The sequence below is a fragment of the Eumetopias jubatus genome, unplaced genomic scaffold (assembly GCF_037043125.1).
Source record: "Eumetopias jubatus isolate StellerSeaLion01/CBP00866 unplaced genomic scaffold, mEumJub1_p1.0 scaffold_5, whole genome shotgun sequence".
NCBI classification, from domain to species: Eukaryota; Metazoa; Chordata; class Mammalia; order Carnivora; family Otariidae; genus Eumetopias; species Eumetopias jubatus.
The window spans coordinates 45,593,090-45,606,409 of NW_028274811.1; the positions used below are offsets into that span (position 1 = coordinate 45,593,090).

General features: G+C 36.4%; 1 protein-coding gene across 1 annotated transcript in view; it reads right to left on the reverse strand.

Moving 5' to 3' along the window:
• Positions 1–640: 640 nt before the first annotated feature.
• DEPDC1B (DEP domain containing 1B) overlaps positions 641–13,320 on the reverse strand; it is an 84,338-nt gene continuing 71,658 nt past the window's right edge. The window contains exons 8-11 of the mRNA XM_028119136.2: positions 12,349–12,515; positions 10,422–10,598; positions 2,843–3,028; positions 641–1,632 (exon numbers count right to left, since the gene is read on the reverse strand). Coding sequence (XP_027974937.1) covers positions 1,471–1,632; positions 2,843–3,028; positions 10,422–10,598; positions 12,349–12,515 — 692 coding nt within the window. The 3' untranslated portion in view covers positions 641–1,470. The remainder of the gene's footprint in view (positions 1,633–2,842; positions 3,029–10,421; positions 10,599–12,348; positions 12,516–13,320) is intronic.

Sequence of the window (13,320 nt, forward strand, 5' to 3'; positions counted from 1 at the left end):
TAAATCTTTTAAAAAAATGTAATCTTAAGGGGAAAAAAAAAACAGTTGCATATATTTCTAAAGATATTCAATAGGAGAGGAGACTCTGGAAAGTACATTCTGCATTGGGGAGCAAAGAGAGCAGAAGTAGACTTATTCTTTGCTCTAAACATTATCCCAAGGTCTGAAAACAAATATTGAAACACTAAAAATCTCCCATTACGTTATATATTTGGAAGGAAAGCTGGTACCCAAATCAATAGGGATACTTTTATCCATTTTTAAGTAAACAAAATCTGAATCAAATGTAGGAAGCATCTGCTACAAAAGAACAGGGTCAGATCACAAAGGCAAGGAAAATTCAGTCCAAAGGGCAGAACAAGCCAACTAGTGACTGTTACTCTTAAGATTTAGGGTAATTGCTTATAAAGAAAGCTTCCAGATGCTCCATAATCTAAGTGTACCATTATTTGCAAAAGGGCAAAGCAAAGCAAAAGAAATGGACAAAGCACCTCCTGAAGGTTAGTACAAAAGCCTAAATGTCACTTATCATAGAAATAGGTGACTGATGTGAGAACACTGGCAAAGATAATGATGTTTAGCATTTGAGGATGTTCCATAACTAACCTAAATAAAGGCCAAAGCAGAACCACATAAAATATAAAAAAACAAAAAACAGTATTTATTTACATTCCATTTACTTTCAAAAGGATGAGGAAGCTGGGGGAAATATAAAGGAAGTAGTCTCATTTTACTTAACCCATTTGTGTTTTTCATGAAATAACAAAGATCTGACTTACAATTACAGGTATAAGGGGACCAAAAAAGCTTATTCAGTTCAATTCTCCGTTTTCAGCCAAGACTGAAATTACACCACTGCAGGAAAATGAAAATCTACTCCACTTAGAGGTAAACACCAGCTAATATACATGTTATTAAAGAACCAGCTTTAGTTATATCTGTCATAACATCCAACAAATCCGCAATAAAAGACACAGCCATCATAATACAGGACATTAAGAATTTTTGTGCAACATTGAAAACCAGATTTTACACAAGAGAAATCATAACTATTAAGCTATGACATCAATAACATCACAGTAACAGTACCCAGTGTCTTATTCAAGTATATACACTATTTTTAAGACGTGTTATAACAAAGACATCAGTAACTAAAACATACACACAATTATTTTATTAACACCATGAAAAACAACAAATAAAAAAATAAAAATACCCTTAAATTTTGTAACAATTATAAACACGTTAACATTAACACTATATATTTGTCTAAATTTTCACTGATTTTTACACTTTTAAAAATAGCACTGAGCTTTACAAAAATACTGACAATGGCTCAACATTTTTAGGAGTCCGTTCACTTTATATTTCAGTAGTCTCTACTGTCTGCTCTTCTTTTCGACCGCCATAGTCCTCTAACCACCCATTTGCTCAAGGCAACAACAGAGATCTCTAACAGCTATGGGAGTACTACATCCGAAAACTTCTAGTTCTTTGAAATGGTTGGAAAGGGTTTTTTAGTGCCCACATTAGCAGCTGTGGTTTGGGTTTCGGTTTCTCTGGAAAAAGAAGTGCTTCACTTTCTGGTGTAGGAAATCGTTCTTGGTAGACTTCAGGATAGGATTTTTGAAACTGAAAAAAAAAAAAAAAAGATTCAAGATGAGTCAAAAAACCAGATAAGAACCAATAAAATTAGGTGATCTAATTTTAAAATTAAAGAGTTTCTGATCTGATTCCATACTAGCCTGTCTTTACTTTGTTTTAATGTTTATTGCTCTCCATCAGAAAAGAGAATAAGATGACGACAAATCATAATTAAATTCACTCCAACACAAACCCATTTCTTTTTGTGAGATCATTTGATTCCACTTGCTATAGATCTAATTCAACTTTAATTTGATCCAATCTTCAAACAAACTCATTTCGGTCATATTTCTTAAAATTTCCCCCCCACTTGCTAACTATAAATAGACTTTAAAAATATTCACAAGTAATTCTGACTTGAAAATAACTTATGTTCTGTACAGTTCAAGAAAATTTTGGCCCAATTACATTTCACGATCTCCCTGCTTCTCCAACTCAGCCCCACCTGCTTCTGCTCAAATGGAAGGGAAAACGTTCCAGTATATATTACTTTATGAAAAGCTTAAAGAGAGGCAATATGCTTTTCCTTTGATCCTCAACACTGAACTCTTCTCCAAAATTACTGAGAAAAATATGATTAGGAGTCTAGAACTCTGATGCTCTGTGTATAATCCCATATGTATGGTATGATCAGGAATCAAGCTTGCAGGGATCAGTCTTGAAAAATAAAAACCATTCCCTTAATCTTGAGTCAATACTTTAAGAATGGTCAAAGTAAAATCTATTTTGAGTTAAAAATGAAAACTCTTCAGTGAAACCCAAAGCTGTGTTGCCTAGCAGGAACTAAACACTTTCAGGGATGCCTGAGGCAAGAAACCAATTTGATACTGGCTATCTAAAACCAAAGCCTCTTCAATTTTACACATCTTATATCAGCAAATTCAATGTAATTTGCCTTTCAGAAAAAATCAAGAGGAATCTGTTCTCATTTGATAGCTTCTCTGAAGAGCGGCTCCTTAAATGAAGAGCGCAATTATGGTAAAATATCTACATTGGAGAAAAAGATGTGGGAAACTGACCACAACTGTGTACATCCATGAGACTTCTGGAATATATGAATTGAATAATATACTTTCAAAACTGCTACATCTCAGAAGATGAGATTAATATGAAATCCACTAAAATAGAGAATAAAAAGAAAAAACAATATTAAGAACAGCAGGCAGAAGAAATGGCTTCTAAAGAATATCCTTTTTACCTGCTTCAGTTTTTTCTTCTTCTCTTTGCTGGAAAGTGTGGCATCTGTTATGACTTCCTCCAGCAAAGCTGCCAGAGGTTCCTGAGAGCCATATGCTCTCTGGTATTCAAATTCCTCTGGACTGATTTGACGGCAAAATGATGGGGCAGATAAAGTGATATCCATATCAGCTCCTGGGTATTTTATCTGAGGCAAAAGTATTAATAGTGAAAGGAATAAGTGTATTTTCATATAAGTTGCAAAATTGGTTCAGATCAAATACAGAATATCTCCCACTAGGAATGCCATGCCATTCTTCAATTCGTTTGGGAAAAACTCTTTATTAAAAAGCAAAAGTGTTTCTATAAACTTGAAAAAAAAATCACTTAAAACCACAGTTTTAAATAAGAGATTCTTACCATTTTAAACCCAAGATCCATTTTAATAAACAAAACACCTGGTGTGCTCTTTTAAATATAATCTTAAATTGAAACATAAACTAAACATGTTGACAAAAATGATTCAAAACAATTACAATACTGAGTACCTTCTGGGGGTTCCTTCCCACATCTGGAGAATCTGATCCCCCCCTCCTTGGGAATGGATAGAGGCACACATAAGCATGGCTGTTATGTATGGAGAAGTACTACGACCATCTCCAAATATGTTAACAGTGAAAAGCAAGAAAACAAATGTGCAGACACTGTACAAGGCAAAAGGGAGAATGGAGAAAAAAGAGGAAAGACTTATAAATAAATGAACATCCATTAAAAATATTTAATTTCACACCTATATACACAAAGCAAATATTAACAAACATAAAGGGAGAAATTGATGGTAATACAATCATAATAGGAGTTTTTAACACCCCACTTACATCAATGGAGAAGTCATCCAGACAGAAAATCAACAAGGAAATAGTGGTTTTGAACAAGACATTAGATTAGGTGAACCTAACAAATACATACAGAACGTTCCATTCAAATACAGCATAATATACACTCTTTTCAATTGCACATGGAACATTCTCCAGGATAGATCACATGTTAGGCCACAATAAATTTAAATCTCAATAAATTTAAGAAGACTGAAATTAGATCAAGCATCTTTTCCAACCACAATAGTGTAAAAGTAGAAATCAGTTACAAACAAACAAACCTAGAAAAAACACAAACACATGCTACTAAATAACCAATGGGTCAGTGAAGAAATCAAAGAGGAAATAAAAATACATGGAGGCAAATTAAATGAAAGCACAATGGTCCCCATCTTCAGGACACAGTAAAAGCAGTTCAAAGAGGGAAGTTTATAGTGATACAGACCTATCTCAAGAAACTAGAAAAACCACTAATAAACACCCTAACCTTACACCTAAAGGAACTAGAAAAAAAGGACAAAGTCCAAAGCTAAGAGAAGGAAGGATATAAAGATTAGAGTGGAAATAAATGAAATAGAGAGCAAAAAAAAAAAACCAAGAGCTCTTTCTTTGAAAAGAAAAACAAAATTGATAAACCTTTAGCCAGACTTAACAAGACAAAAAGAGAACTCAAATAAATAAAATCAGAAATAAAGGAGGAGAATTAACACCACAGAAATACAAAGGCTTATAAGAGAAAATTATGAAAAATTTTATTCTGACAAATTGAACAACCTAGAAAAAAAGGGGTAAATTCCTAGAAACATAACCTTCCTAGGCTGAATCAGAAAGAAATTAAAAATTTGAACAGATCTACTATTAATGAAAGTGAAATAGTAACCATAACACTCCCAACAAACAACCATTCAGGATCAGACAGCTTCACAGGTGAACTCTACCAAACATTTAAAAAAGAGTTAATACCTATTCTTCTCCAACTATTCAAAAAAACGTAAAAGAACTTACCTCAGCATAACAAAGGGCACACTGAAAAACCCACAGCTAAGATTATACTCAATGGTAAAAAGCTGAAAGCGTTTCCTCTAAGATTGGGAACAAGATAAGGATGACCATTCTCACCACTTTTATTTAACACAGTATAGAAGTCCTAGCCACAGCAATCAGAGAAGTAAAAGAAATAAAAAGTACCCAAACTGGGAAGGGAGAAGTAAAATGGTCAATATTTGCAGATGACATGATACTACACACAAAAAACCGTAGACTCCACCAAACAACTATTAGAAGTAATAAATGAATTCAGTAAACTTGCTGGATACAAAACTAATATACAGAAATCTATTGTGATTCTGTATGCTAATAATAAAATAGCAGAAAGAGAAATTGAGAAAATAATCCCATTTATAATTGCACCAAAAAGAATAAAATACCTAGGAATAAATTTAACCAAGGAGGTAACAGACTGTACTCTGAATGAAAGAAACTGAAGACAATACAAATGCGAAGATATACCACATTCATGGATTGGAAGAATATCACTAAAATGCCCATACTACCCAAAGTAATCTATAGATTCAAAGCAATCCCTATCAAAATACCAATAGCATTTTTTTCACAGAACAAGAACAAGTAATTCTAAAATGTGTATGGAACCACAAAATACCTCAAATAGCCAAAAAAATATTGAAGAAAAAGAACAAAGCTGGAGATATCACAATCCCAGGTTTCAAACTATACTACAAAGTTATAGTAACCAAAACAGTATGGTACTATCACAAAAATAGACACATAGATCAAATCAAACTAGAGATCAGAATAGAGAGCCTAGAAATAAACCCACGCATATATGGTCAATTCATCTATGACAAAGGAGGCAAAAATATACAATGGGATAAGACAATCTTTTCAATAAATTGTACTGGGAAAATGGGACAACCACATGCAAAAGAATAAAACCAGACCACTTTCTTACACCATACACAAAAATAAACTCAAAATGGATTAAAGACCTAAATGTGAGTCCTGAAACCTTAAAACTCGAAGAAAACATAGTCTATAATCTCTTGGACATCACCCTAAGCAAGAAATTTATGGATATTTCTCTTCAGGCAAGAGAAACTAAAGCAAAAATAAACTCCTGGGACTCTACTAAAATTTAAAAAAACTTTGTACAGCAAAAGAAACCCTCAACAAAACAAAAAGGCAACGTAGTGAATGGGAGAAAATATCTGCACATAATATATCCTAGTGAATGGGAAAAAATATCTGCACATGATATATCCACTTTTAATGGTTTACCATTAAAAATATATAAAGAACTTACATAACTCAACACCAAAAAAACAAATAATCTGATTTAAAAATGGGCAGATGATCTGGATAGACATTTTTCCAAAGACCTACAGATGGCCAACAAACACATGGAAAGATGCTCAACATCACTAATCATCCAGGAAACACAAGTCAAAACTACAATGAGATTACCACCTCACACCTGTCAGAATAGCTACAACCAAAGAGTCAAGAAATAACAAATCTTGGCAAAGATGTGGAGAAAAGGGAACACTCATGCACTGTTGGTGGGAATAAAAATTGGTACAATCACTGCGGAAAACAGTATGGAAGTTCCTCAACAAATTAAAAATAGAACTACCCTATGATCCAGCAATTCCACTTCTAGATATTTACCCAAAGAAAATGAAAACGCTTATTTGAAAATATATGTGCACCCCTATGTTTATTGCAGCATTATTTATAATAGCCAAGATATGGAAGCTACCTAAGCATCCATCCACAGATGAATGGATAAAGGAGATGTGGTATACACACACACACACACACACACACACACACACACACAACGGAATATTACTCAGCCATCAAAAAGAATGAAATCTTGCCATTTGCAATAACATGGATGGAGCTAGAGAATATAATGCTAAGCAAAATAAGTCAGTCAGAAAAAGACAAATACCATATGATTTCACTCATATGTGGAATTTAAGAAACAAAAGAAAATGAGCAAAGGAAAAAAAAGAGAGAGAGAAACAAACCAAGAAACAGACTCTCAGCTACAGGGAACAAACTGATGGTTACCAGAGGGGAGGTGGAAGGAGATGGGTAAAATGGGGATTAAGGAGGGTACTTGTCGTGATGAGCACTGGGTGATGTATGGGAGTGATGAATCACTATATCATACACCTGAAACTAATATAACACTGTATGTTAACTATACTGGAATTTAAAATTAAAAAAAGATGTAGTATATATACTATGGAATATTATTCAGCCATAAAAAGAATGTTATCTTGCCATTTGTGACAACATGGATGGACCTAAAAGGTATTATGCTAAATGAAATAAGTCAGATAGAGAAAGACAAATACCATATGATTTCACTTATATTTGGAATATAAAAACAAAACAAACAAATTAAAAAACTGAACAGACTCTCAAATACAGAGAACAAACTGGTGGTTGCCAGGGAAGAGGGGGTACAGGGGTGGGGGGAAGTTGGCGAATCGATGAAGGGGGTTCAAAGGTACAAACTTCCAGTTATAAAATAAATAAGTCACAGAGATGGAAAGTACAGTCAATAATGTAATAATGTTGAATAGTGACTACACTCATTGCAGGGACCACTAATGTACAGAATTGTTGAATCACCCTGCTGTACACCTGAAACTAACATAACATTGTATGTCAATGTTACTTTAATAACAAAGAAATTAAAAAGTATTTAATTTCAGACTCCAAAAGAGTTCCATCTTCCCACAAATATAACACCTATTGTTCTTCTGCAGCCAGAAGCCTAGTAAGAAAACTACTAGATACCTATGATTAAAGGGCACAAACGGAAGAAGAGGGTTGCAGTCAAGGCTAACAGAAGGTTGGTGTCAAAGACAATGCCCACCTCACAATTTATCTATCACAGGGTCAGCCCTGAAACTTCCCTGAAATAATCCAAGGAAAACTGTTCATTTTCAGAGAAGCCCTGCCCAGAATCTGACATGCTGTCAGGGCCGAGCAGTCGACATGAGTGAGCAGATCTCTGGGTACTGAAACAATTGTTGGGCGATTCTGAGTACTTCCAAGAGAGAAAATGTAATTGACAAATGAGTGGTTACTGGTTTCACTTAGCGCCTGGGCAGTGTCTCTCCATGAGATCATGCTAATCTGTCGTTAAAGCATAAGCAGAGCTCAGCCTTCTGATCTTCAACAGAGAGCGAAGGGCTCAAGCTGCTGCAGTGTCTGCCTGTGCTACGGGAACCGCGAACCGAGTGAGTACACAGGGCAATATCGCTATTGCTATCACTTCTCCTTGCAGAATTTCAGTATTTCTTTTCTTCTCTTTTTTTTTTAAGTATGGGTCATAAAAATATTGGAGGGAAGGGATTTAACTAAAGCAGCGCTTAAGGTTACATTTTTTATTCAATAAAAATTGCAAAGATATGTATGTTAATGAGAAGTAGGCAAGGTTTCTTAGACCACTCATGGGAATATGGGTCAGAACAATCATTCTGAAGGGAAATTTGGCAATATACAACCAATACTTAAATACATCCCTGGCCCTTGACCACACAATGCCACTCCTAAAAATTTTTCTTAGAAAATAATCATGGATCATCCCCCCCCCAAAAAATCTAGCTACAAAAATATTTACCATTGTATTATTTGCAAAATAGAGGGGAAAAGGGAAACCATCTAAATATTAACCAAAGAAAACCATTTAAATAAATTATGGTATATATCCATATTATGGAATACTACACTACCAATAATAACAATATTGTGGAATAATATAACACTAATGATGATAATAATATTAACCACAGCAGCTACCAACTGAGGGACCACTATGTGATAAATATCATTCTAAGCACTTTATACATCTTAAGCCATTCAATCCCTCAAACAACCCTAGGAGGTAGGTATTAACTGTTATTATCCCGCTTTACAGATGAGAAAAGAGAGATGTCGGGTACAGGCTAAAACAGAGACACATTATAAAATGTGCCCGGGTGTGGAGCACTGGGTTTTATGCACAAACAATGAATCATGGAACACTACATCAAAAACTAATGATGTAATGTATGGTGATTAACATAACAATAAAAAATTTTAAAAAAACTGGAAAAGAAAAAAAATAAAAACATACCCACAACGGGAAAAAAATAAAATAGAATAAAATAAAATAAAATAAAATGTGCCCCAATAAAGGGCACATGAGGAATACAAGCAACACTTAGCTCCAGGGTCTGTGCCCTCAACCACCTGGGGTCAGTCAAGAATATTTAGTGATGTCGGAAATATTTCTTGGTGTATTGTCAAGAGAAAATAAGGTATAAAACAGAGAGAGGGTGGCAGGGAGGGAGGAATGAAGGAAGGAAGGAAGGAAAAGAAGGAAGGAAAAGCGAAGAGAGGAGAGGAGAGGAAGAGAAAAGAGAAGAGAAGAGAAAAGAAAAAGAAAAGGAGAAAAGAGAAGACAAGGCACAGAAAAACACCCAAAAGACCGTAATACTAACTGAACATTGGGTGTTACTCTTATAGGATTTTTTTTGTTTTATTTATTTATTTATTTGACAGAGAGAGCGAGAGAGCACAAGCAGAGGAAGCAGTAGAAGGAGAGGGAGAAGCAGGCTTCCCGCAGAGCAGGGAGCCCAATGTGGGGCTGGTTCCCAGGACCCCGGGATCATGACCTGAGCCAAAGGCAGACGCTTAACGACTGAGCCACCCAGGCGCCCCTATAGTTTTTGGTGTGCATTTTCTATATTTTCCAATTCTTTCAACATATTTAAGGTTGATAATTACCAAAACTATTTTAATTTTTAATAATATTTTTAATATTTATTTACTTTAGACACACACACACACACACACACACACACACACATAGCATGGCAGTGGGGGGAGAAGGAGAGGGAGAAGGAGAGAAGCAGACTCCCACCTGAGCATGGAGCTCGAGGTGGAGGGGGGCTCACCCCCACAAGCTGAAGATCATGACCTGAGCTGAAATTAAGAGTCAGACACTCAACCGACAGAGCTACCCAGGCGCCCCTGTTTTAATTTTTATATTGCACACTGAAAACATGAAGAGTTATTGACTTTCATAATCCTTCAGGAGGTAGCAGTTCACCGGGCCTTAACTGGGGAACATCAAAGAGTGCTTAAGCAGAAAGAGGGCCGCTCATTCAGGAGCCAAGTAGACCTCTGTCTGCCTTTACCAAGTGCCTGCTCCCTCAGGCTGACATACACACTCCGCTCTGGGGCCCACATAACAGTCATGTATTACATTTCTTTTGCATCATTTTAATATAACAATAACAACAATAACAATAGCTACCTTTCAAAGAGTACCTGCTCTATGTCAGACATTTAAGCTAGGGGTTTTATAGTAGAGTATTCTACTCTTCACAACAGTTTTATAGGGCAGGGAAGGCCCATTTTAACTCCTTTGGAAACTAAAATAAAGGCAGGTTACCGTTGAAGGAATTTGCAATCAGAAGTATGCAGCACTGACTGACATAACCAAACCAGGTGAGCATTCCATAAATTTTCAAAATTACCAAACACACATAGTGCTTACCATGTACCAAACCCTGTTGGAAGCATTTTGTACACATTTATTCACTTAATCCTTCACATCGAGAAATCCCAAGAAGACTTGCAAGTTTACATAACTTTCTGCTGGCAATTTTAAAGGACTGTTAATATCCCTTCCTTTACCTGGACTCTTCGTAGATGAGCCACACGCTCCTCTATGGAGGTCTGCAAGGCCAAAGGGACTTTCAGAATCTCTTGGTAATTGTCCATCAGAAATGTCACCAACCTAGCAGCTAATAACTCATCCAAATCTACTTCATCCTTGGAACACAAGATGCAACGGGAAAAGGTCTGAACCATCTGAAAAAAGAGGGGGAGGTGTTTTTTAAATAAACACAGATGAGGTTTTTTTTTTTTTTTCCTATGCTGTACTGCATTCAATAAATCTGCAAAAACCAAAGGTGACCAGTCAGTGAGAAATGGCCCACAGCCCAGGGGACACATCCTATTTGGTGCCTGGCCACACCTGGTCGTCTCAATGGGCTGATCTTCTTAACAACCAGCAGGAACTGAAGGTGCATCTCATCTCACAGAGACTCAGCAGAGACGCTTGTCTGAGCAGTTTTTAAAGCACACCCCTTTACAGACAGTTTTAGATATATATAAGCAAATCCTGAAAATCATGATCACCACCATTACTTGAATCATGTAGCACTTTTAAGTTCAAAGTATTTTAAAGCCATTCAGTTTACTAATAGCCTTATTTCATTTTGATTTTTTAGAAATCTGCTAGCACAATCTATGTGCCTCAGCTGTTACACTTTTTCCTAGTTAACTGTTACTTTCTCTAGGATTTTGGGTGTATATTTGATAATCACATTTGAACAAAACGATGAGACTTTATAACAAGTGCATTAAGTGATGAGACTTTACAATAAGCAGAAATATAAAAAATATTTATGTAGCTGCTTCCATGGAATTCATATTAACTATGATTTGGATGGAGTTTTTTTTCCTTTTCCTACTAATTTTATTGCTGACAATCTTATTTCAAAACCTGTAAGCATGAAATCATGTAATTCTGTCTAATTAGACCTCATGTCCTCATCAACATACTGCAGATGATATCTTACCCGCGCTCACATTATGTGTACAGAGACACAGACATTTTTTACCTGGAGACTATGGACACTGGGGAAACTTAATGCCTTGAAATTCTATGCAAAATTTTACATGTGCATTCTTCTGGGGAATAGGTGCAAAGTTTTCTTCAGCTTTTCAGAAGGTTCCCTTAGCCCCATTACCCATCTACTCAACCAAAAGGAAGGTCAAGAATCACTCTACTGGGCACTGAGTGATCCTCTACTCTTACTCCACACTTCTAAACCAGGGCCAGAGGACCCCCCAGGGGTGTACTGTGGTTCACCAGGATATGGAAAGGTTCACCAATGAAGCAACAATTTTGCTCCAAGACCCCCAATTTTGAGGAAAATTAAGAAATCATGTAGAAGAAATTCTAAACATAAACGCTATTTTAAAATAAAGACATGCTGACACCAACCAAGTAGAATTCAAAGCTAGCATGTATGTTTTTAAACCAAATTGAAAATATCTTAAGAAATAACCTCACTCACAGACTCTTAGATCATATCCCAAGAGAACACATTCTCTGTCTCCCACCAGGCTGTCTAGTCCAACTCTTTCCTCTTTACTTCTTTCCTCTTTACCCCATTATATGTGCTTCCCCTCTCCTACTTGTTAGAGTAACAAATGCTTTGCATCCCTTTCTGTCCTAGAGGAAAGTATGTCCTTTTCTTGAGAGAATCCTTAGCTGTACTGTCCAGGCTCCCTTCTCTTTAAGTTGACAGTAGGCAGAAGACCGCAGATACCTCTACACTCAGACTCTATCCCTACTCACTCTTCACTTTCCATTGTGTTCTTTTAAGACACCAATACCGGAAGTGTAATCCCACCTGCACGATTTCCAAGCCGTGGCTCTTTGAGCAAGCCTGACTTGGTGCCTTCCTTGGGTCGCCAAGCTAGTAAACTTTACTCAGGTGAATTGTATTCCAAAAACTCAAGTCAAGTTAGATGTTAGAGATCAACCTACCAGTGTTCGGGTCCCAAAGCCATCACACAGTGGTGGCATCTCCTTATTTAGGCATATCCTTGCCATCATCCTCATCAAGAGCTGTAACTTTCTCCTATTTTCAGGGGGCAGGAGGAGGCAGCAAATCTGAAATGCTTCAATAGCCATTTTCTCTTTCTGTAACAAACCTATTTAGAAAAAAAACAGTTTTTAATCTTTTAAAACCAATAGCCTCCTTGACTCTATGATGCTTACATTTTTCAAAATACATATTATTAAAATTACATAAAACATGTCCACATATTCAACTATGCCAGGCCAACTGATTATAGATCCACGGAATCAGCACAGATAATACCAACCATCAACTAGGGATGACAAACATGTAAAACAAATACAGTCTTTTTCCCTCCCTCACACCCTTGCCAGATGTAACCTGATTTTCACAGCCTTCTTTCCCACCGAACTGAGATCAGGTTGAGTCTAACCTAACCCTCCACAGTCATGAGCAAGGGCATGAACGCACCACTACTGCCCTGAATTCTCCCCCTCATACTATGTCTGCAGGATGAGCAGCGTCACTATGTGGCATGATTCTCACAGGCTGAATAATAGGGCTGATAGGTCTACAGTCAGACCCCTGCCAGACGGTTGCACTTGTTTCCAAACAACACATGTCAAATAACCCTTCCTCTCATATAAGCTGTTTTTCTTAGCTGAGTGTACTGATTCAATCAAGTTATATGCCATCTCTCTTCACCCAAACTAGAGTATTCCAACAGAATTAGAGTATTCTAATACTGTGCTAAAAATTACAGTTTTCTAATATTGTGCTCTCTTCAATCCCATTTGTCCTGGGACACACCCGCAATCCAAGCCCTCTAATGAGATGAAACTGCTTTCATCAATTTATTTGTTCCATATCCAACCTCTTCAAGTTCCCACTAATCTCTGTCTTGGAGGCAAAACCATCTTTGGCATTCAATAAGTATT